General features: G+C 40.0%; 2 protein-coding genes across 7 annotated transcripts in view; one reads left to right on the forward strand and one right to left on the reverse strand.

Annotated features, from left to right (window-relative positions):
- KDM1B (lysine demethylase 1B) overlaps positions 1-2884 on the forward strand; it is a 28322-nt gene extending 25438 nt beyond the window's left edge. For all 3 annotated transcript variants that reach the window (XM_055704992.1, XM_055704991.1, XM_055704989.1), the window contains one exon: positions 73-2884. In XM_055704992.1, coding sequence (XP_055560967.1) covers positions 73-156 — 84 coding nt within the window. In that variant the 3' untranslated portion in view covers positions 157-2884. The remainder of the gene's footprint in view (positions 1-72) is intronic.
- DEK (DEK proto-oncogene) lies at positions 2040-24114 on the reverse strand. Of its 4 annotated transcripts, none has more exons than XM_055704993.1 (11): positions 23901-24102; positions 21908-22057; positions 20091-20192; positions 19480-19589; positions 16732-16826; positions 14109-14229; positions 12764-12946; positions 12136-12268; positions 9924-10072; positions 8561-8629; positions 2040-2373 (listed from the first exon to the last, which is right to left on the reverse strand). In XM_055704993.1, the coding sequence occupies exons 2-11, from the start codon at positions 22044-22046 to the stop codon at positions 2332-2334; spliced, it is 1143 nt and encodes a 380-aa protein (XP_055560968.1). In that variant the 5' UTR covers positions 22047-22057; positions 23901-24102; the 3' UTR covers positions 2040-2331. The 4 variants fall into 4 exon arrangements, with proteins under 4 accessions (XP_055560968.1, XP_055560970.1, XP_055560971.1 ...); XM_055704994.1 differs by lacking the exon at positions 2040-2373 and adding an exon at positions 7616-7804 and having other exon boundaries at positions 23901-24114; XM_055704995.1 differs by lacking the exon at positions 8561-8629.
- Between the last annotated feature and the right edge of the window lie 1699 nt (positions 24115-25813).

Raw genomic sequence — 25813 nt, forward strand, 5'->3', positions numbered from 1 at the left:
TAAACTGAAATTCTGTCTGTTCTAATACTTTTAGAAACTTTTGTTTGTTTGTTTGTTTGTTTTTAAATACAGGCCACAAATAGGCACTTTCCTCAGACGGTGACAGGAGCTTACTTGAGTGGGGTTCGAGAAGCAAGCAAAATTGCAGCATTTTAAGTACCAAAATGTTGTGTTTATAGATATATTTTGAATTGTTTTCTGTGGGTAAAACAATCTTCAAGTTTCCTATTGCTGCCTTTTTCCTAAGTGGTACTTAAATAGTATATGGTACCTGAAGAGAAAATCTTCACCTTCCTTTCCCTCCTCCTGCCCCACCCCCTCTAAGCCCTGCCGATGCAGCCTGGTGGGGGGTTGCCAGCTAAGGTATCACTAGCAAGAGTGACACTGGCATCCCCGGCCACAGCTTCACTAGTGGAACTTTTGTTGAGGGTCCTCCTCCGTATGGCTCAAGTCATGCTGTTGTAAACCTTCATTTCAGAAGGTCCAGTTAAGACGAGACTAAGTTAACGTACAGCATTAAAAATGCTGGCAGTTAGTAACCGTGACGGGAATTTTCCACTAACTGTGCTTCTCAGGTCGATTACGCTCATAGGAGTTCCAGCTTGCTCCCAAAAGCCTGAATAGCCTAGACAAATTCTAGAATGATTGTAGGAAGGAACTCAACTAGAACTTTTTCCACTTGCAATCAATAACCTTTTCTATAATATTTTTCATATTCTTAGCCTCCACTAAGTGGGCTTTGGAATATCAAGTTTGTTCCTTTAAATGAGACGGCTGGAACAGTTTACAGTGCAATCATAGAAGGGTTATTGTAGCTAATGAAAACTTGAAAAATTAACTTTTGCATTACTTTTAAAAACTTTGAAATATTGTCTCTGATACTTGTTCAGAGAAGTTCTTGTTACAAGGATAGGCTAAGTTTAGATTTGCTTCGTGCTTCTGATAATGTAGAAACAGGACAGTTTAAAAAGACTATATTTCTATGATTATTTTGAAAACAAACTTCCAAATTCATTTGGGCTGAGTAGAGGAATTGTTTACTGATACGAGTGCACAGAGGGGGGGACTGTAAGTTCCTAACAGCTCATTCAGCTTTTCTATTTAAAAAATAAGTGAAGATGGATGAGGAAAAATCTTAACACTTTTACGAAGGGCTAAAACAAGGTGGCTTGCACTTTGACTTGAAGGTGGTTTTTTTTCTTTTATTATTAAAGTATTATTAAAAAAAAACAACACTTGAGGGAGTAATTCAGTAAGGGCTACGCATCTACCCAGTAGATTTTCCATGGGGCGGGGAAAAAAATAAAAAAATTTCCAACAGAAATAAGACAGATGCAACCAGGATATGTGTTGTAATACTGTTCCACTAAAATGGTATATAAAAAAAAAAAAATCCACCAACTTTTAGATCTCTTCCCCCAGACCTTCCCTGTAACTTTACTGCCTAGACCTTATTATTTCTGGAAGGAAATTAAGCACTTATTTCTGCCCCCCCCAATTCTCATGCATAGGCTCTTTTTCTTAATCTCATTTAAGAATGACGCAGCAACCTTTTTTTGAGTTATATTTCCGTAAAGCTGTATCCTTGGAAAATACCAACAAGCAACCTTTAGAAAAATCCTACTGAATAAACGCAACTCTTCTGTTAAAATACCTAATATTTTGTTGTTAGAGTAGCTATATTGTTAAATAACTTTATTTAATCTCTAATTTACAAAGTGAAGATGTTTATATAACTAGATGTTTTTCAGATATATATTCTGTTCTGCTTCTTAAAGCTGAATTATATGGAATAATAGGAAAAGTGTAACTGTTCATAATTTTCCTCTACATAAATGCTAGTATGTACAGTTCTAAAGTATTTCCAAGTATTAAATTGTAATTTAAAGGCTATAAGAAGCAAGACAAAATCCTCTGATGATAAAAGATAATCAGACATCAGATTTTGCTTTTAGTAATCATTTGCACTTTGTTAATTTCATATATTACAGGCCAATTTATAGCATAACTAGAAAGATTAAGAGCTGCATACGTTTGAGTTCAAAGTTTCTTTCCCAGTTTATTGTATATGACAAAATTGTTAGGTGACGAGTTTCTGGAGGTGGGGAAAGAGCTTATTACTACAAGACCAAAACATTCTATTCAATGGCTGCTTCAGCTGACCTCGGTCAAAACTTCACAGTCAGCTTAGTAACGACATAACCACATCGCGTTTCAGGTCGGGAGTGTCTGGGAAGTTGAGCTCAGCGTCCATCTCTGCCGTCCAAAGTTTGTGTGAACGCACTTGATTTTAGGCACATGCTTCCATTCTGTTAATTTGTACTCGGGGTTTTAACTCCAGCTACAGCTCTGCAGGTAGCTTAATGCTGTATTCTAGAGAAAAAGAGATGGACGTGAACAAATACTGTCACATTGGGCTTTAGCTGCTGCACACTTCTTAAAGCACTAAAAAAAGGATAACAAATGATAAATTTACCGATGGCCTAGTCTGTTAATTATTTGTATATTATTTTGGTGCCAAGGCACTTAAACTGTGTTGTGCTGCACTTAAGTTTGAGGAGTAAATAAAGTAAGTATGTTCCATTTTAATTTACGTTCATTTGAAATGTATGAGAACATCAGGCTGGTTCTGAGACTTCATTCTTTAATTAATGTTCCCCAAAAATGTTTTTAATACTTATGTTAAAATTTATTTCAAGCATGTATATGTTTTTTCTTTTGTGTTTAATTTTTTCCCTGCAAATAAAAAACTGGGGATTGTTTTGAGTAATTTGTTTAAATGTTATCAAAAATATTTGAATGCAGAGCATGATCTGTTACACTTCAACTCTTCTGTGTGACTATGTTAACGGCAGCAGAATAAAACTGGAAAGTATCCACAGGATGCTCATGTTTGGGGTTTTTGTTGTTTCCTCCCACCCCCCCACCCCTTTAAATTTAAACTAGTGGCTACATTTGATATTGTTTTAAGATTTCATTTTTCTGTATTCCTACATCTTGACACTTCAGCAGTACTGCTCTACAGCCTTCCCTGAGCATCAAGTACTGACAACACCATAACAGTCAGTGTCTTTTGCCTCGAAGGTGTACAAAGCCATTTATGAGCCTCTCTCACATTACTTCCTTACCCAGAAGAAAATACTAAAATGGTAATTGTTTGGAAGTGCTGCCCATGATTTTAAAATAGCCAGAAAAATCACCAGAGAACCACCTAAAGCTTTTCCCTGAGTGACTGCAGTATGAACACCTTGTAGGATCATGGGCCTGAGAGGTTCCTACTAGCAGAGATCACTATAAGCATGTGCAAGCCTGATTAGCTCCCAAAATAATTCAAATACATTGACAAATTCTGGTAACACCTATTTGGTTCTTCTTCAGTGGGAGATTAGATGTTTACTTAAGTCTGACTGCAGGCAACTTGACAAAGGATGAATTCCCACCCCCTTTGAAAGTTTATTTCAACCCGTGTGTAGGTCTGAACGGGTGAGAGCGTGACTGTGGGGAAGATTCCCTGCCTTCCCCAGCCCTGCTGCAGTGGATGAGCACTTCAAAGTCTGTATCCCAAGGATGTGCCTCCTTCTCCTACTGCTCACTCCCTGCAGGAAATAGTTTTCATTACACCTGACACTTGCCTTGAAAGACATTAACTTCATTTTAAGAATAACAATCTTTAAAAGGGGAAGAAGATCCTAATGCTGCAAAGGACAAGTCAGTAGATTTTACCACACGCCCCCAAAGAATGACTGTCCTTCACGAAAAGGGTGTGAGGGGGGTTTGGTTTTTTCCTTCTGGCCCAGCTGTCTAAAACGCAGCTCAGAGAAGTGAAGTAGCAAATCTGCAGCCAAGCGCGGTCCCGTGAACAAGGTCAGGTGAAAAGGCAGGGCAGGTTAGGTAATGCTGCCATCCTTTATCCCCGGAACCTCTGGAGACCATCTGGTTTAAGCCACTACTCGGAGCAGGCTGCTCAGGGCCCTGCCCAGCTGAGTTCTCAACACCCCCAACACCAAGGATTCCACCACAGCTCCAGGCCCCATTCTGTGCCACTACCCTCGTGGGGAAGTTTGCCTTCCCCTAACCCTAATCCCAACTCCCTTTGTGGCAGCTTGTGCCTGGCATCTGCTCCAGCTGCACCTCGGTGGCCCCACGGACTCGCTCTGGTCTGTCCCTGCCCGCCCCGCGCCAGGGAGCAGATGCTGCATTCGCTTTTGTTGACCTTTACGAAGCTCCTGTCAGCCCCTTTCTCCTGCAAGTCAAGGTCCATCTGAATAAACTTTTAGACCTCTAATTTCCAGCTACTCACTTTAATAAATAGTTCCAAATTGAAAGGCAGGAGACTTACTTCTTTGCAGAAGGAAAATAACGCACTTGCCAGCATTCAAGATGTTTCTGAACTTTTTTCAGCTAGTGAAACAGATTTTATTAAATTTCTCATTGCAAGTTTTCAGACAGCATTCTGGTGCCTTACACATCTTCCCTCCCCCTGCCCCCGTTTCCCCTAAATTAAAAGGAACTAAAATAACGGCAACAACCACTAGAAGTCATTTCAGGAGTTGAAATGTCCGCTTTCACCTAGCTCAGCCAAAGCTGCTTGATTATAGTCAACTTTCTGATTTGGAAACAGGAATAATTACATCTACCCCAGTGGCCATGCGCCACCCTCTCTGAAACAGCACCAGAGCTGACCAGCCTCACTGGAACCAGCACACTGGCTGCCGGGGCCGTTATTTGGCCAGATTAAGCACCGGCCTCCAAAAGGGGTGTTGTCAAGGCCAGCTTGGCATGGCTCATCTAAACCCAGACATTCACACATCTGGCTTTGTCGTGTGCCTTATGACAGGGTAGTGCAGGAAGAACACAAATGCCATAAGCAGCCTGCTCCTGTCTGAAAAGGCTGTTAGTCTAGAGCTCCTGGAGAAAAGCGGGATGGCGCACCATGCTGTTTCTTCCTCATTTTGTCTTGGTTACCCGTGTCCGAGCAGCACACTTTAGGAGTTGGGCAGTAACCCGAGGACATGCAACCTCTCTTCCCTCAGAACATTTTCTCTTCCCTTTCCCCACCTGGCCCTTCCCCCCTCCTCCCACAGGGCGACACACCAGGCCAAGCTCCCTCCCCCAAACAGCTGTTCGTTAAGGGGGGCATCCAGGTTAGGGTGTGGGATTTTGCAGTCTCAGACCAAAATACTGGATACCAAAACCTCAGCTCAACAGAGAAACCACCACACTGGACTGCAGGAATTACGCTGTAAGCAGTCAAACCAAGATGTTAGTACTACAGTTCTAGCATACAATGGTCACGACATAATCTTAAGCACCTAAAAGGTATACGCCTGAACATTTTATTCAGTTACCTTTTATCCACTTAGCCAGTTTCTGTTTTTTAGGAACATCTCTGATAGAATTTAAAGCCCTGATCAGCTGTGTTTTTAATCCAATAGCATCAGGATAAGCAGGACATTTTATTTGCCTTTTAGTATTGTCTTGCAGCCTTTCTCCCAGTTGTAGAAGGAACTGGAATCTTGTATCAGCTGCAGCCAGACTGTTATGGATTATCAGGAGACAGCTCAGACACTGCTTACTCTGTTGAGGGCTACACTGAGTTGTAGTGAAGAGATCTAAAAGTATTTGAAGGATGCTGAGTTCATTCCCATTCCATCTGCACAATTCCAAAGTGGCAAGTAATGTGTATATACAATCCATAGAAGTACACTATCCTTTAAGTTTTCATCAGGATTTACACTATAAAAAAAATGTTTATATTGGGAGTCACTCCTCTTAAAAACACTTCCCGACCTGCATAATTAAAACCAAGTGGTATATTTACATTAAAATCACAAGGCAGTTCAAGTATTTGTAGAAAATCCATCTGAAAATCACACAAGTCTCGACACAATTAACTTTCCCCCTTTAAGCGGGGCGTGGAAACTTCTGATGTTTTTAATTAGAAATGAAAAAGTGTTCTTTATGCCAAGTAGTTCAGAGAAAAACCCCAAAATGAAACAAAACAAAACCAGCCTCCCAGAAGATACAAAATCTTATCCTGGTGCAACAACGTACACTTCAGCAATAGTATCTTTAAAGTAGAGAAGCCTGCTAAATCAGGCTTGAATCGCTTCTACCAGATCAGGTAAAGACAACCACCTTGTTTCTGTATAGATTTTTTTTTTTCTGTATATTTAAGCAAATGTTAGATCATCAAAATTTATTTACATTTTTGTGAAAGACATTTATTGAATACAAAAAACCCCCTATTACATTCAGCCTTCTTATAAATGATTACACACAAAGAAATTCAGAAAGTGTGTGAAGATTAATAGTCTAACTGGCTGAACATTTTCAGAATTTAGATCATTTGTGAACCCTTATTTCTCAACTGTACAATAATACAATTCAAAAAATATGTTTTGTCATCTTTCCAGCAATACTACAGTCAGAGAGATTCTGTGCTTATGGCATTAATGGCAGCCCACACTTTGGCAACTATTCATCTTACGATTTTAAGCGTAGGACTCTTCCTGTATTAGCAACAAGGTGTACGGAGGACAGAAACCTAAACAACAGAAAGTTATGCAAAGAGTTCACTTTGATCTGAAAAGCTATGGGCCACAGTTTGAGACTGCAGGCTTAACGGTACCATAGTCCATGTTGAGGCACCAAGGTTCAGGTTCGGAAGAGCTTTCCCTTACAGAAGAGCTTAACCACACATGTCAGCACTGCCCGACTCAGAAGCCCCACTGCGGCTTTCCAAACCTATCGAGCCTCCCAGCTGCACATCTTGGATACCAACTTCGGAGACGCTAGACCATCAAGGCAAGACAAAAGTAAAAGATTTTTTGCCAAGTGAACTTTAGAAATTTTCCTGTAGCCTTTGGAGGGATTTTATTTACTGTGTCAAGCCATGGGAACAAATGTATCTGTAGTCTTTTGTACAAAGTTAAACACTGAAAAGTTTAAGTATAAAACTGCAGTTTCATTTCTGTACAAGGTAAGATGGAACAAACATCATAAAACCTCAACCCATTTGTAGTTTCGTGAAACTTCTGCATACCACTTTTCATCACAGCCTCACTGCTGACATTTCATGTCATAAAATCTAAGATAACAAGATTAAAAAACTGATTTGCACAACAGAAACCTGAAATAACTTTATATACAGAACAGAAAGGCTTTTAAAAGTACAAAAATAACATCTATATGCCAATTAGTTAACCATGCTTTGACAGCTCTCTCTCAGTGCCTACACATGCAAGACAGTAATCTAGATTTAGAGTAATTCTGCATCTGTAGAATGTATCAGAATATAAAAGAGATTAACATGTGACTAACTCTTGGTTATTTTCAGAATGGATATGTATTCAAAATATCTTTATAACCAATACTGCAATATTCCAGTCTCTGCATGTATATGTGTAGATAAGCAGCTTTCATCTTGATTTTAAAGTCACCTGGCAAGCTAGGAATCCACGCTAAAAAGCTACAACAGTCCTAATAATCTAGTTATACAAAGCAATTCAAAATGTACAAAAACTATAAAAAAGGGAACATTTATTGCCATGCACGAAACTTAAGTATGTTCAACTAAAAGCTGCATCAAATGCAGTTTTTTTTTTAAAAAAAAAAAAGAAAAAAGACACACAAAGCAATTTACATCAACACTCTTAACATTAGATCAGCAGAATCAGGTCTGACTAAATACCACAAGGGTAATACACATTCCTTTTGCTGGTGCCTATCAGATCTTCCAATCCATGGGAACATAAAACCAGGAATCTTCATTTCCCACAGTCAAATCAGATCATGAGATCAACTGAAAAGAGAAGTGTGTTAGTTTTCTCCTTTCTCTCAACCCACTTACATACAGCCTCTCCTTTGGCATCACACTACCAAGAAAATACACTCTACTTTTGCTATCACCAAAAAAAATAATCAAGGACATCCCTACAGCAGACAAATTGCTCTCCTGTACCTTTGCTGACAGTGACACATGTATGCACAGCACGAGACATAACTACTTCTAGATAGCCACATATCAACAACTGCAAATGAAGCCACAAGAAAAGTTACTTTATTGACCCCACTAAGTGAACCTCACTTCCCTAGTTCCATTTTTAGTTTTGGGGCCAGCAAAAGTAACGGACCTTGAAAATTTACATGTTACCAACCACAGCCTGGACAATAAATAAACTCTTTGTCATGAATACATTACATCAAGCCTGATCTTCAGTGCAGCAAACTCAAAGGCAACACTATAACTGTGCTACCAGGAGCACACAGAGAGAGCAGCGATCCATCTGTACCCTCTCTCGCCTTCTCTCATTGCCAGAGCCTGCAGGTCTGCCGACCTTATACAACCTCCTGCATTATAACCTACAAATGTATGTCAACAGTGCATGAATTATAGTGCACCTTGCAGCCAAGGCTGTAATTTAAAGCAAATGCATAGCTTTCAGAAAGCAAGTATCATCAAAAATTACGATAGCTTTTAGTTCTGCTTAACCAAAGGAATCTGTAATAGTAGCGGCATGCTAAGAAAATAGTCTGAAGCGATTATAAAGTCTTTTACCTCTTTGACTGTTTTTTTAATGAAGTCTTTCCTGTCAGATAAATCGTAACTAGGATAGTTTTCATACACCTAAAAAAAAAGTAAAAAAAACAAAAACAAAACCACAAGCCTCAAATTACTTTCATTCAATGTATTGTATGAATAGAAGAAGCTTAAATAAAATTAGGGCAAATATTGGTGTGGTACTTCCAGTATTACAACTGCTGAAATGCCCTCTGTTAATTATGGGAAGTGACAAGCTTATTTTCACCACTTAAATATTTAAATGTATGTGGGTTTTTTACATTTGGTCATTGACTGAACTGGTACTATAATTTCTCACATCAACAAATCAGAATGCCTGCCTTGCCATGTCAGGCAAATAATCCCCCAGTCTTCGTCTTGCACGCTCCCTAAGCGGTCAGATACACCTACATTACTGTAGGAAGCTGAACAAGTATCAAATCCCCAAGCTTATTTCTTTCTTTGGTTATAAGTAAAATTGTGATCCTTTCAAGTGACTAATAAAAGAGTTGACATTTGAGTGCTATTGTACAACTATTCTTTGGTTAACTGGGTGGGAGAGGACCAAAGAAACAAAAACCAGATGCCAACACTGACAACCAATGCAGAATATTTTATTTCAGTACACCAAATTTCAGACTTCCAGAATGACTATACACATGACAAAAAGTTTGTAGAGAATATAAACATGCAGTTTTCTTTAAGAATAATTTCTGCTTTAATTTTCTCAAGACAACTTCTTGGAAGTACCAGGAAAACAAACATGTGAGTTAACTAACTGTAGAAAATATACAGGTAAAAAGTATTGTCTGTGTTTTGGTCACCTCTTCCCACCTTTCCCTTTTCTGGCCACATGCTCCTTTCCTGGCACCCATCCTGCTAATTAATGGATTCCTGGCTGCACTGAGTCAACTCATGAATGCAGCTGAGAACTGTTCATTTTTTCCTAATAGATGAGAGTTGAAGGGACTCTTGAGGACAGCAAAAGAACGAGAGCAAGGTGAGCAGGACATAGCCCTCCCCTTTTGACAGTAGCAAGCTGCTACGTCATCAAAATGCCAAATATTTTCACTTTAATATATGGCAGTTGTTTTGGAGGTAATACTCCTGCTTTCCGTGTAGCTAATTTTTCTTTGGAGACTTCACTTCTAATGTTGCAGGTATCAGTGTTGCATACCTTAAAATTAAGGCTCTCCTTGTTAGAGCTCTTAACAAGCAAGTAAAACAATGCCCAATGCCGAACTACTTTGTTCCTGAACCGCAGAGCGGAGTGCAAGCCTCCATTTCTGAAACAACGACAAAAGCCAGTCCACAGGCAACCCACTGCCTAAAAAGAAACCGCAAAACTGTATTTGCTTACCTCCTTGCAGATTTGTTTCATCGTGACCTCCTCCAAATTTGCATTGGCCAACAAGTTCTTGACAGTTTCCTTAAGTTCTTCATCTGTGGGTGGCTTCTTCAGCTTTTTAATTAAAGGTTCATCATCTGAACTATCCTCAGACTCACTTTCTAAATACAAAGAACAACCTGAACTGTAGTAAAAGATTTTCAATTTGTCTGCTTTCTTCCTCCAAAACAGAAGCCATCAGAACTTCCCCAAACATCTAATGCAGATGTCTGCCCTTAAAATGGACAACCTGCTAGATCACCTATTTCAAAACAAAGCTAATGCTATCAGTACTACATTTATTTATGAATCTGCATCATTGCTGATGAACTATCAGTTTACAAATCAGTACGTACTCCAGAAAGTATAAGACACAAACCTATCAAACTAAAAAAAAAAAAATTACAACAATTTAAATTGAGGCATTATGGCCCTAAAAAAGTACTTATTTGCTTTAAAAAGGAGTTTGTATTTTTTATTCCCCCAGCACCACTGTGCTTTAGGATCTTGTAATTTTGCAATACTGTGTTATTCAACATGCTACCAGAAACACCATGACAACAAACGAAGAGAGTCATAAAGGAAGCGAAGACGCAAAGGACACTCCTACAATCTTTTGCAGCAGCAAAAAAATTAGACCGAATGACTCCAACTCAGTTCCTCTGCTGCCAACAAAACAGAATTCAGAGCAGATGTCAAACAGTCTAGATAAGCTTAGAGAAAGACCTACACAACATTTTGATTTTTGTACTGCAAGCATACGCTCAAAACACACAGAAGAAATTATGAATAGATTATAACTTCTACGTAAAATACACGTTATATAGCTATATACACTCACATGTGATAAAAAGTGTACACACACGCACACAGTCAGCCACATCAGCACTGCCAGCAGCCAATTTGAAAATACCGTGAGTTCAGCACAAGCAAGTTTTCCGAGAAATAAGGCTGTGAAAGAACTTCAGCCTAACCCTATGCCTAAGAGTTTAACCGTTCATTTTCTTAATATGGTGACAAGCAGGGTAATTAATCTGATGTCTCTGCTACAGCATACATATGATGATGCTGGCATTAAAGAATGTTTGCAGTATGGTTATATGCTGTATTAGTAACTCATACTACAATTGTGACAGAGACGTGGCTGTTATGTCAGAGTGCCAGAGAACTTAACGCGGGAAAAGACCTCTGGAGACCATCTGGTTTAAGCCACTACTCGGAGCAGGTTGCTCAGGGCCCTGCCCAGCTGAGTTCTCAACACCCCCAACACCAAGGATTCCACCACAGCTCCAGGCCCCATTCTGTGCCACTACCCTCGTGGGGAAGTTTGCCTTCCCCTAACCCTAATCCCAACTCCCTTTGTGGCAGCTTGTGCCTGGCATCTGCTCCAGCTGCACCTCGGTGGCCCCACGGACTCGCTCTGGTCTGTCCCTGCCCGCCCCGTGCCAGGGAGCCCAAAGCCGGCCCCAGCCCTCCCGAGGCAGGCTCACAAGTGCGAAACGGGGAGGAGGGGGGGTAACGCTCACGCCCCCCCGCCTGCTGGCTGCACATGTGCTGGAAGAGCCAGAGTGCTGCCTGTGTTCCTCATCACAAGGGCACACTGCTGAAACGCCTTCAGCTTGTTGTCTGCGAGAATCCTCTGCCCCCACCCTGGGCCTTTTCTGCAAAGCTGCTTAGAAAGAAACCACTGTCCCCACCAGCAGTGCTGCAATCTTTTCATAGGTACTAAGAAACTCAACGTATGTAAACCTTTTTACAGACTATATCGTCAGATATGAGAAAGTCATTAGCAACAGGATGGATGTAGAACCTGTATCTATGTTAACAAAAAACACATCAAGCTGCTGAACAGAAGACATACACAGTGGGATACACACTACTGGATCAATTACAAGATTCACATGAAGTCACTATAGAATTTTGGTAATGTTCTTCCATCAGAAAGGAGATCTAGACTGATACTTCCAGTTTATATGCAAATAAAAAGTATATATATGTACACAACAGAAATTACATAAAATAAACCCAAACTAAGAATTTTTTTTTAATTACTGTTGCGAGGTAGCAAGCCAACAATTCACCAAATTCTGTTTTCTTTCACAAACAGGTGCAAAAAGCTTGCTTTCTACGAAGCATGCCAGTTATGCTACAAGACAACATATGATGAAAAATTTAAAGAATTTACCTTTTCTAGAACTGTTCTGATTTTTTTTAGTAGTGCTGCTATCTGCCTTCTTGACATTTGCACCCTTCACAGCTTTCTTGGTTTTAGAAGTAGTCTTCTTAGATTTTTCTCTTTTGGATGCTTTTCTAGGGGGCTATAAAGAAGAAAAACAGAAGATTAAAATATAGTTTCTACCCAAACAACCTGTACCTCTTTTCCACAACGGAAACTATCCTAGGTATCAAATCAAACCCTACACAGAAAAAAAGACAGACTAGATATTGGGAATTTTTATGATAAAGTCATCACAAAATGATACAAGAAATTAAATCAATTATGTTTGAAATCCTGTCTGCCCCAAAACAACACACAGCAAATGATTTTAAGGTGCATATATACATCCAAGAATCAGAACCTTTGCCTTTTATCTTACTGATTAGCTAATGTCAATGCACTAAGAAAGTATGAAAATTTCTTTAAATGCCAGATGTGATCCCTTTTCTTTCAAACCATTCATTCCGCTAACTATCACTGAACCCCCCAACTCTGTGTGTTCCAAGAACTACCAATCGACAGCCACCACATAATGACAAACTGCAGACAAATGTTTTTAGCCCTGTGTTTAAAAACAAACAACAATCCTAACTACCTCATCTTCACTTTCTTTTTCTTCTGAAGAGTCATCCTTTTCCTTCTTTTCATCTTCTTCACTACTGGATTCATCTGACAAGATCTCTGGGTACTTGGTGCGTTTGGCTTTTCTTGTTGTTCCAGTGCTACTGCGTTCTTTTTTGCCACCTTTGCTTGGTGTTTTTTTGGACTTTGGCAATGGCTGAGAGGCAGGGATGTGTGAAATACAAGCAGGAATACAAAAGTGAATTTTAAAAATATAAACTCCTTCAAGTCTCATGAAAGAACAAATACAGAGGTTTCTAAGACTTGATAACAAAATCCAGGACTATTTTATGTACTACGCTTAACCCATACCATTTGGCAGTAAGCAGAAATTCATTACAGAAATGGAGCAGAGTAAGATGAAATTCTGGTTCTAAGCTAAGCACCCCCTCTATCCCCTAACCAAACAAACCTTCAAAGGTTGGGGGTTAGGGAAGGGAAGCAAGAAAGAAGAATCCAAAAGGAACCTTTTACCTACCTATGCCCTCCCAACCCATAAAAGCAAGCTTTTCTTCTGGTAACAAATTAGCTGACAACTCTTCTGAAAACTTAAAGGCAGGAATTCTGTCACGTCTTATGCAAAACTGCATTTTGTTGCCACTCAGTACCAATGTGCCTAAATCAGGAGGCAGAGTCCTTGTTTATATCACTTACCAGTGTTTGCTGGGAGAAAAATTAATTTCCTGAGCAACAGTCTAACTATTTAAGTACTGCTTTTAGATTAAAAACTGTCCGATAAGACATTAATAATAAAAGTTCAGTAGTCTTGGCAGCTGAATCAAGTGCACCAGCATACACTAGTTAAAGCAAGTTTTCCTAGCCTTGCAACAAATCCCATTTTGTGATTCCCAAATGTGATCACATACCTAGGTGTACTACAATTAGTCAAGTGTAATATATGACAGCTTATTTTCCTGTCCTGTCAGTTTTATTTCCTTGCTCTGACACCTTTTTCTTTGTCATTTCCTGCTCACATACTATGTCTATTCCACTCCATTCACCCACAAAGCAGAAGCTACTTGGGTATTTGGCTATGGACATCTCTTAATGAGCTCCATGTGTTGACCACACACACTTTTGTGCACTAACACCATATAACCAGTGCACTTACAGGTAAGCATATAGTTTCTAAGTCCTCACCCCATTATGGATGCCTGCAGGAGTAGAGCTACTCTGTTTTGAGAAGCCATTGCTACTTCAGTAAGTTAGAACAGCAATCACATCACCACTGGTAACAAACAAATAATAAGCAATGGAGACAAACTGCTTTTTTCATCAGAACAGAACTATAAAAGCAAGTATAACAACCCACACCTCACCTTGCCTGAAGATTTTGGGTGCATTAAGAAGTTTAAGATTCTGGTTACCAGCTCACTATTAACTCCTGATCTTTCCAAGTCGAGAACTTCACAGATACTTTTCAACATTGCATTTCTAAATCTGGAGAAAGAAAAAAACAACACCAAAACCCCCCAAAAGATTCAGTATCACATCCAAAACAATCAGGAAACATTTGACTGCTAGATGCTGCTCTCTGGTTTGTCTGCAACCTGACAATAAACATGAATACGTACACTTAACTACATTTCCAGTCTTAACAATAGTTAAGCAAAGAACCACCACCACTACATAAAGCAAAATAAAACAGAATTCCCAAATCCACATACATATATATCCTACTCTACACATATAAGTAAAATCCCCAGAATCTCTCCTCATCTACCACACCAGAAAGAATCAGTCTTGGAAAAAAAGTCCAGTGGGTACAAGACTTGAACTCTAAAAGGAGGAAGGACATTTCCCTTTATTTTCTCTGGTTCCTTATCCCTTTATGGAAGTACCTCTGATGATGACAGAGGTTAAAAGAAACTCTCATATCCACCCCCTTTACTTCAAAAGGACCTTAAACCAATTGTTCCACTTTATCATTTGTCTCACTGGTATTGAAAAGTCAAATCCTGCGTGGGTATGACATCACAAAGCAAGCTTAATGAGATTTTAAAACCAAAACCCCCCTACTTATTCTACTTGTAACCTCCCTTTAAATGCTTATGCTTCCCTCTTCACTCATTTTGTACAATGCTGCCTGAAAAGTAGTCTGTCTGACCACTTTTCATGAGTTTAATAGCTACTTCGGGTAATCAAAAAGTCCAAGGAAACCTATTTTTCATGTTGATTTAAAAAGTCAGTGCAACTGTTTCAAGGTGGCCTACAACTTCTCTAAAGCAGCATTTAATTTCAGACTATCTGTTCAGCTTTTGGGAGTACATGAATACTTGTAAGGTATTCCTGCAGGATCAAAATTCAGTCTTTCGCATTTTAAAAGTCATTAATACTAGAGAGTTAAAACCACTTGCTGGCAAATTTAAAAACTGCACAACACTGAAGTTTCTATTTAAGACTTTCAAGACCTTGTAGACTGAATTTAGGATTTTATGGTTCTACTACTGCTTTAAGTAAAATTCCTTATGACTTGTTACATGTGGCACTTATCCTTGTATTTTAACTTAGGTTAGAACTAATATATACAAAGAATAAATATCACCTCCCAAATCCTTTCATATTTTTCATGCATTGAAGGTACATCTGCAGGTAATAGCAAACAATGTACTAAGTCTTAAAATGCACTTCAAGTGTGCAATAAACAAGTGCACACAAGTTTTGAGTCAGTAACTTCCAGAGCAAGTAGTTCCGACTTACAAAATCCAAGAACTCTACTCCACACAACAACCTCAACCCTCATCCTTTTTAGTTTATAACCTAAACAGTAAGATTCTGCAAAATAAATGTTGCCCTTCATTCATTTCATTCAGTGCTGTTAAAACATGTTGACATGCAAGCATACTGTGTGGCCAGAAATCAACCACATCGAATAAATGAACAACCTCATCAGCAATGTTTGATACACAGCTATGAACAGTGGCAGAACTTCCTACCGCAACACAAGCTCAGTACCTTGATATAAGAGTGACAATGCAACCAGTTTTCAGAATATTTCCTGAAGACTGAAGGGTAACAAAACTAGCAGTTCTTTCATATGGAAAATACGAAAAAACCATGCAAAAATACTTTATTTTGTGACCTTTTGCAGATAAAGGCAATTATTATCCAATTAAAGCAGTGGGAAATGGTCAAAACTCCCACTCGTAAGACTGTTTGTCTTTTAGATTCACGTGTATTTGACAAACCCTACTCTAGAAAACTGCATATCAGAGGAAGGAAGATTTGCAAATTCAGATTCTGGAAGCCCTCCCGCTATCAACAAGCTAACACTAAAAAAAAAATAAATTTAGAACCAATTGTGCAGAAGTTATTAGTTCTTTCACTTGCTACAATTAGCTGTGCAAATATGCAAGGGCAATTTAAAACCCTTTCAGTCCAAAGCCAAACTGCAGGAGCTTTTCCTGTTAATAGCAAAGCAGCTTATGTATGGAGACAGTAAAAAAAAAAAAAAGAAAAAAAGAAAAAAAAAAAGATTTGTTAAGACTAGTTACTAGGGCAATTCTAGCAATAAGGCTGTATTTCTAATATACAATAAGCAGAAATGGCCATGATTCTGAAGAAGGAAGGTTTTGAGGCACAGAAGGATGTAAGCTCACACCGTGAATAGAGCACAACGTATTCACAACACTATGCTTGTGCTGGGAAAACGATGTTTTCCTCCCACTTGGCAGAAGAATCTGCTCTATAGCATGCAATAGTTAAAGCCAGGACTGTATGAATTGTCAATAAAATGTTCGCATTTTAGCTCTTTTTAATACATTTCAAGTCTTCTTAAGAGACCAGTTTACGTGATTAAAGTGAGTCCAGAAACAGATCATAGAGCTCTAGGAAATAGCCACTCAGCTTAAAGTTTAAATTTAACCTGAAATAAAATTTTGGAGATAAAAAGGTGTGTATAGCATGAGTCCAGCTATGTTAAGTAGCAATAGAGATCATTACTTTTTTAACATTTCTTCCTTCTTTTTGTATTGGTCACTTCCTTTTTCAAATGGGAACCCGCTGAACTGACCCACATTCTTCTTTAGGGAAGCAACCTAGAACAGAACACACAATTACTTTCCATTGCAAGTAGGTTTGAAAGGTTTCATCCAATTACATTTGTTAACATTTCATACAAGAAAAAACCTATTCTAGCATTTTGTTAAAAGAAAGCTAAACTTTACAGCCTTTAAGTTAAAACCTACATGGATTATGCCTTTATTTATCTCATGACAGCCAAACTACAACAATTAAATTCTCGCAATCTTGATACTTTTAATTCTTCTTAATAACTTACTAGGTAAAATCACCTGCCATTTCAAACTCGTTCAGAATGTACTGCATGATTATTTACAGGTTTACACAACTAAGATCATATGAAGCCTGCTGCATGCTTTATACAGTGGAATTTGTTATAGTAAATTTTACTTTTACTATATAATCTGCTGAAGTAGCTTTGATTTTCTTGCTTTTCTAAAATCTTACATAGGATCACGACTGTACTTTTGAACCTTTTATTTAGCATGACCATTTTTTGCATTTACATACCACCCAATTTAAAACTACCATTATAGCTGCAGCCTAAACAGGGTTGAACTCTCATTGCAACAGGCCTTATAATAGGAAATTACTCCCATCAAGATCCCAGATATATTAAATTATTTGTTTTCACTCCATCTACCAAAAAAAGAAGTTAAAAAACATCCCCAAATTCTTCATTCTTCTGAGATCTTTTCAACACTATCAAGAATAATTTGAACTCCCTTTCAATAGTTCTACAAATTTTGTTCCTGGTGTTTCTCCATTAGTTTATAATTTTACCAAAGCTAAGCTCCTTTTGCGAAGAGAATTATCTTTGTCCAGCACCTAGAGAAAATTTGCAGATGGTATTGGTATGTTTTATTAAAAATGTTAATTTCAATCCAAAGCACATACAGAATGTGCACACAAGACAACATCTGACCTTCACTATATTAAACAGCATTCTGAATTCCCAACAATTCTGATTAAATATAGTTCTGGATAAAACCATACCAATGTATTTCCAAGCAAATAACATTCTCATATCTTTGGATTCAAACCACTGGGACGCTGCAGCAATCCAGCTGGACTTTCCAATAAGTCTACGTCCAAAAGACTAAATGTGGGAGGGCAGAGCAAGGACAGGTGGAATTACAACCAATTAAGTGGTGTGGGAGGAAAGGGTAGGAGCTGTATCTAACAGAAGTTGTGTCTAATTAGATGATTTAGGAGTATTAAGTACCAATTTACAATTACCTCATTTGCACATAATTATGAAACTGCAAATAGTTGTGTGCCTATTAGTTAATTAGATTATTACTGGTTACTGAATTAATTATTAATAACAGTATCATTGTGAGTTTCTTTATAGGGTGTTGCATAACCAATAAACAACACAGTCTCTTAAAACAGTTATGTCTCAGATCTGCAATCTAAAGTGGGAAAGACACTGAGGTAATGATACCCTGGTACCTCTACCCAAAGATGGTAGAAAAGCGTTACTGGTTTCATGAAGGGTAAATAGATGCAGTTTCACAACTTCCACGGTAAAGCCAGTTAAATCAGAAACTTACATAGTTCTGTCACTGTACCTTTTCTATCAAACAATTACATACTGCAGGAAAATCCAGAAGTTTGCAAAATTCTGTATGCACCAAGACAAAAATTCTCTGGTCTGGTTTATTGCCATACTGAATAAATAGCATAATTCACAGAAGTAGGTTTTAATGAATATACACTGTTCTCTTTTCTGAATACTCAAGGCAACAGGTCTTTCTTTGCCATTTAAACAAGCGCTGCACTTGCAGCAGTAGTCTGAGACCCTACAGCTAGTATGGACGTGTATAGCACTATCCAGTTTCTAGTTTCTGTGCTAGCTGTTCTAAGGTTCCAAAATACACAGAGATTAAAAACAAATTCCTATTTATATGGTAAGTGTACTGAAATAGTAAAAGTTAATCTGCCTTATTTTCTCCACATCTATTTTATGACAAGGAAACTAGTCATATTTACCGTGAAATTTAGGACACAATTAATGATCCATTAAAAGCTCTCCAAGAAAGATTTGCTATTATATTTTCTTTAAGTTTTATCCTTAAATACAAAAGCATATCAGTTTTTAGTAACATTTTAATAGTCTTAGACATATGCGACAAAAATAGTTATTAAGATTTTACATATAACGTAGTTTTACTTTCTACTACTTGGTGCAAACTAGAGGAGAAAATTACTTGGTAAGCAGCAACGTATTAAAACCCACTAACAGGTTTCAAACATAAAAGAAATAGAAGTACTAAGAAAAAGCCATGTTAAACAGAGTAACTACATGGAGTATTTTGACTATAATCCACACTAGCAGCTTTTAGCATATGAACCATAAATTATTTTGAACTCATCCTCATAAGGTCAACCACCCATCTCTCCACTAAAAATAACTAACTCACTCTATAAAGCAGACTCACAATTCAGTACACCTTTCAGTAAGATCTTTAGGGAAGAGTAGTTTACAGGAGTTAGAAAAATTATGGGCTTGCTTAACTGGTCCTGCAGTATTCGTTTTCTAAGCAGTTTGCAATAAATGACACTTAAGAAGTAGATCCACATGTGCAAATGTAAAAAACTATACTACAAACATTTTCACTGTGCATGAGAACTAACAGATATACAAGACTGATTTTACGTTCTTACAGTGCCTGGCCTGTTGTAGAGGAGTTTGTGCAGGTTCCTAAGTTCGTCTGTCTTCTTTTTACTCAGAAAGAATTGTATCCTTTCAATTTCACAGAGTTTTTGTCCTTTTCCTGAAACAGTTAAAATCAATTATGCTATTCATGACATTCATATTTACCTATGTGTTTATAACTTCAAACATAGACTGGTTTTTAAAAAAGCAAAAAAAAGTTTTAGAATAGCATCAGACATTATAGTAGGTCAAACATTAATCAGGCCTTTCCCTATCAATTAGGCACCCTCACAGTCTCTTTATCTTTCTTACTTGATACTACCTAGACCAGGGTACAAGGACTTGGCATTTCTTTTTATTCTAGCTGCTCCTGCCTTTGTTAATGGTGGCTACTAAAGATCCTATTCTAGATAAGTTTAAACACGTAACTTTTATGGTTTAAATTGCTGCTACAGAATAAAAAAAGGTTTTCATATAATTATAATAGGCTTATTATTTTAAAACGGATCATGACTCTTAATTTGTTGTAGGTGAGACCTAACTTAATAAATTGAATATTTTAAGAGGTTTCATTATAATTCCCAACACTCACAATTCTTACAAGAGAGGACAAACTTACCTGGTGTAATTGTAAAAGGTTCCTTTTGCAACGAGGACACTTGCATGGTCAGTCGGTCAACCTTCTTCTTCTCCCTTTTTCCTTCAACAATGAGACTCTTTTCTGCAAGAGACAGCTTCCTTAAGCACAATATTTTTCATAACGTGAGCAGATTTGACTGTAGGGACAGGCAATACAACACTGAATCTTTGAAAAGGCAAACCAAAAATGGATTGCAGTATAGCCAGGCGCTTTCAAACCTTTAGCTAGTAAGTCAATGGGATTCTATGGAGCTGTATACACATAACTAGAGGAGTCTCTAGTTCTTGACCACAATCCTGTACCCAACTTAACCTTGAAGAAAAGGCTGGACATTTCCTAAAGAGAACTTCACCCCACAATGGAGACTGCAGCACCAGGGATTTTCAGAAACCCATCCTCCTCTTCCTTCACTGCCTTTCTGAGGTACAGAACTGGCACTGATTGCCCAGTCTCCTTGGATGCTGCAGCCCCTACATGCACAGCCCCAGTTTAGCTCTCCCAGGGAGTCTACTACCACCACATGGGCAAAAGGAGAGTCCAACATGCCAGCACACACTCTCCCTTCCCACTACTGGACCAAAGGACCCACACACATCAGCAGGAGAGGCAGAAGCACAAGCTACATCTCACAAGGCTACACAATGTGGTAGTCTGCAGGGCACAATATGAGTGCCACAGGCTACAAGAATAATATTCCCAGTAATTCTGGTACTGCTTAGTAATGTATACATTTAGATTTCTTTAATGTATACATACATATCATTACTTCAATGACACCATGTCTGGAGAAAACCCCAAAGCTTTTACCTAAACATTTCATACTGAAATACTTGACCTCACATCAAACTACCCTTAGCACTAAACAGATGGGCTACCCTGGCTGTAACATCTGAAAGCAGCTTCAAAATCTGTAACAACCAAAACTCTGTACCTTTCTGCTGAAAACAGAGTAAAATATGCTGGTGCATAGACAAGAAACAGTTGCTTCTAAAAATCTAATTGATTACTCTATTGTTTCCCCAACAGCATAATCCCTCCTCCTTCTGCCACGTTTCCTGAAAACAAACTTCAGCTCTTCTAAGAATCCAAGACCATCAGTGACTTAGTTTTCACTGTACCGTATTGCAGCTCTATTTCCATGGATGCTTTTATTTGCCAAACAGGTGCCTAAGAATTTCATGATGGAAATTAACATATTTGCATAGTAGTTCCTTCATCACATCTTGTATTCCTCGACTACCCTCTTCAATTACATGCAACACAAAACCTGCCTTTCTTGCTTGTCCTATGACAGCACCATGATCATTATTGACAAAATTAGTCAAATGGAGTATTTCCCCTCCAATATAATTAAATTTTGATACCCAGTAGATTAATTCACAGTACTTAAGCAAAGACATCTGTATTGTCTCCACAATTTTCTACAAAGATTTTTCAAGCTTCTCTTTTGCAACATGGATCACTTCAGAGTGTTACTGACAATAAAGGATTCTTTTTTGGATATGCTTTTTTATACAAATAATTTTGATAAAGGACGCTACCTCTTATAGTCGCCCAGAAGTTCATACAACAACAAAAATCTCTAGGATGCTGGCAATTCCTTCAATTTCCTGAGGAACATCAGCATTGCTGTTTCTAGTGTTGCCTGTTAAGAGTCTACTGGGAAGTGAGTTATGACCCACAAGATAGATGTACCACAAAATCTCCTAAACGGTAATTGTATAATTAGCCAGAGACTGCATTCAGTAAGTCTGGCATTTCTTAAAGGACAAGTTATTCAGTGGAAAAACAAGTACCCTTTTCTTCTTCCTCCTCCTCCTCTTCCTCTTCTTCTTCTTCATCGCTTTCCTCAGCTTTGTTTTCAGTTTCAGGTTGCTTCTCATCTGCTTTTTCAGATGACATTGTATCTTCTTTTGATGAAGCAACAGAAGACATGCTGTACGGTTCTGTAAAAAGCAGTCAGGGAAACCATTGTCAATATAGCATTACACAAGAAAAATACAGGAATCTTTTTTCTTAAAAAGGTATCTACTTGTATGACAGAAGTAATGTCACAGTGCTTGTTTAGTGATTGATCACATTCTTTAAGAGGATAAAGTATTCTGCATACTCCCATTACATAAAATTTTTCAGGAGCAGTTGCCATCCATTCTGCAACTAGCCTAGTTAAGAACAGTTTAAAAGGTTATAAATTCTTTCCACACAAGCCTTCCAAGCTTTCTTTGTAAAGCATTTGGAAACACCCACTCAAAGCAGCTAATGCTGTTATCTATTAAGGACTGTAAAGTTTTAAGACATCACAATTTTAGAGCACCATATTACAAACTGAACAGTTACGGTTCAGATCATGGTTAGCTATACATTAAAGTTTCCTAGTAAGTTAGAAAAGCTACCTATTTAGATGGGAAATGGGAACAGGAAAATAAAAAATAAAAGTTACAAGCAATTTGGAAAAAATTAACAGTGCTTTCAGAATGCAAGTAACTGCAACACCTATGGTCTTGAAAACCCTTTTTGGTTTTAATCTGCAGATCTACAATGAAAAAGACTATGTGCTTCATACTTGTTATATTTAAGAGGAGTATTTCTTAGCATTTGAAGTGGCTTAAATGTCAACTTTAAAATTAAAGTATCTCCCTTTGGCAAGTATTGTTAGATAGACATTCTCTGACAGTAGGAGAATAAAGGCAGATAACCCTATCTGTTCATTTTACAAACATTCTAGCTTTCAACATATTTCACTGTTTACAGATCTGGAACAGCATGCAGCACCGGTTGTATAAGCCCTTGTGGAAAAAATATCACATGATCAACCATTTTCTTTTTCTGATATAAAAGCCAATACTATGTGCAAGAGGTCAGACTCTGTAAACAATGAAATCAACTGCTTATAAGCAGGTGCCAGAGAACAGCAGCACTCCAAATGACAGAAAACACGAGTTCTATTACCAGTTTAAAGACAGTTTACCAGTCCTCTGCTAAATCACTAGGGGAAAAACACCAAACATAAAAACCTCTTCCAGGGTATTACTTTTCAGCATCAAATGAAATGCTGGTAGTAATCTGACTTCTATAGTATTACTCTCTTAAGTTTTACTTGTCCGCACAAGTGAAAAAGCAAGCAAAGTACTACAAGTTGCTTTTCCTTCCCCTTTCAATGGGAGCAGAAGGGGAACAGGAAAGCTAGAGACTTTTTAGCAACCAGGTCCGTGAGGACGACTTGCTTATGGAAAAAGGGTTCAGCTGGGGGTATTTTCGGCCGGGGGAGGTTATCTTGCAAGCCGCCCCGAGAAGGATTCTCGCGCACAACTGCACCTCCCACCCTCGTCCAGGACTTTCCAGACGCGGACTCGCCACCTGTCCCTTCCCGACTTGCGAGCAGGAGGCCGGGGAAAGCGGCGCCGACGATGTGCAGCGCCCGGAGGGGCGGGCGGCCGCGCAGGGCGGCGAGGGCAGCGGCGAGCGCCATCCGCTGCCCGAGCCAGGCGGCAGCCAGACCGTCCCGCCCCCTGCCGCCGCCGGGCCGCAGGCCAGCACGGAGCGCCCGGGAACACCTCAGGCGGAAAGCGCTCCGGAGGCCCGGGAGGGAGGCGGCCCCGGCGGCTCGGTGACAAGCCGGCGCCCGGCGGCCCCGCGGCGGAACAGGAGCCCGGCGACGCAGCGGCCCCCTCTCGTTGCCCCTCATGGGCCCCCTCACTGGGCCGCTCGGCCCGGCCCAGCCGCGGCGTGGAGGGGGAGAGGCGGGAGCGCGCTCTCGGGCGCCGTTACGGCCATGGCGGCAGGACCCACCTCAGCTCGAGCCCCGGCTTCTGGCTCCTTCCTCGGGGCGCGGCTGCGGCAGCAACGGCGGCTGGAGGCGGCGGTTACAGGAGAAGGGAGAAGGCGGAGGAAGGCAGCGGGCCCGGGCACACAGCACCACACACACGCCCCCGAGGCGCGCGTCCCGCGGCCGGTCACTCTCTCCCCTCTCTCTCCCCGCCGGAATCAACAAGGTTTTCAAAATGGCGGGTTCTCGGACGAGGAGAAGGAAGCGGGAAGGCGACGGCCAATCAGCGGCCGCCGGGGGGGCCGGGTGCGCGCGCAGGGAGGGCCGCTGTGGCGGGGCGTGTGGATGTGCGTAGCGTCCGCCCGCGGTGACGTCATCCTGCGCGCACCGCCCCGAGGGCCGCGCACTCCGCTGAGGAGAGGAGCGGGGCAGGGCGGGCGCCGTGAGGCGGGGCTCGGTGCGCCGCCTTGGCGGCATCTGTCCGTCCTGCGGGTGCTGCTTCAAAGCACCCTTTCCCTCCCGTGCAGCCCCGGCGGTCCTGCCTCCTTCCTTCCCGTGCGGCGGGGGAGGGCTCGGCGACTCCTGTAACGGCCGCGTCTCTATCCCGGCTGTGGGTGCCGGAGAAGCGCAGGGCGCGGCCGCGGTGCTGATAGGCTGAGGGGATGCGGCCAACGGAAGGAACCGGCCGCTGGAGTAGGAGCTGGAGCTGAGGAGTGAGGCTTCCCTCTTACCTCTGAGAATTGGGGGGTCACGGGCGGACCCCAAAAGAGGAGAGGCCCTCTCCCGCTCCCTGTGCTGTGCCCTGCCAGGGTTTAAGACACACTCTTCAAACCAGAGGGGAGGTCTGGCTGGGCTTAACATGCCTTCAGTGGGAGCCAGCAGTACTCAAAAATAGGTTGGAGATAGAAGTAGCCCGAACTTGCCGGTACTGATGACTGTCTCGAAGCCACTGGCAGTAGCTTTTTGGCTTGTGTGTATAGCTATAGGTAGGTGGCTTTTTGGGAGGGAGTAGGTAAAGGAGTAAGAAAAGTAAGGAAATGAGAAAAATTTCAGTATGTGGATTGTTAAATCTTAGGCATGTGTAAAGCGTGGTCATGTAGAACTGGTAATAAAACTAGGAAATACATGTAACACGACTACTACAAAATAATACTTTATGGAATAGCATAATAAGGAAATACTACCATTCATAGACTGTGCACAAAAGTAAAGTCTGGGGACTGTATGTTAATCACCACCCAATTTAGACAACAGGGATGCGGATTCTGTTTTTGAAAGTTTTTAAAGCTGGTGCAACCATAGATGGTGGTGGTCTTAAAATGTAAATTATTTACCAGCAATACATAATTAGATAAGCCTGAAGTTAGCACACAATAAGAAGACAAAAATATCTCATCATTAAGCAGTGGGCTACAACAAGTAGCACAAGACAGATGTCTGAAGACAACAGACTACTTCCTATAAGATGAATAGGTTTGAATTAGTTCAGAATCATGACATAAGACATCCAACCTGCTGTGCTTCAGGTTGTGATGATAAATTAGACCATCATCTTGTAAAGAGGGATGTGTTTACCTAATGGAGATAATTTACCAAATTAAACTACCTATGTTCTACACATATTACATTAGAGCTGCATCTTGAGAAGAAATAGAAGACAATGGCTTCATTGATCCTTTTAGTGAAGACATACCAAGGAAGAGGGGTGTGAAGGCAGACTGTTAAACATAGACTGAATCCAGCCTTTTAGGAACTGATATGGTCAGTGCAGGTAAATTGCATTTTGTCACAGGTTTCTTCTGGCACAACTTCACAGCTGTGGTAACTTTTCTTGAATCTATGTTTTGAAACCGTCTCTGCCCTTCATAGTATGTTTTTGATTTATAACTTTATGGAGTAGTTTCAGTATGCTGTTAAGAGTTTAATAATTGCATCT

Source organism: Falco cherrug, chromosome 3, assembly GCF_023634085.1.
Source record: "Falco cherrug isolate bFalChe1 chromosome 3, bFalChe1.pri, whole genome shotgun sequence".
NCBI lineage: Eukaryota > Metazoa > Chordata > Aves > Falconiformes > Falconidae > Falco > Falco cherrug.

Excerpts from the sequence above, each read along its gene's own strand:
- DEK (XM_055704993.1), bottom strand. The coding sequence starts at position 22,046 with ATGTCTTCTGTTGCTTCATCAAAAGAAGATACAATGTCATCTGAAAAA. Across the intron at positions 8,630-9,923 it reads TGAAACAAATCTGCAAGGAG|GTGTATGAAAACTATCCTAG; the intron begins GTAAGCAAATAC and ends CTTTTTTTTTAG. Across the intron at positions 2,374-8,560 it reads TTAAAAAAACAGTCAAAGAG|AATACAGCATTAAGCTACCT; the intron begins GTAAAAGACTTT and ends CTTTTTCTCTAG.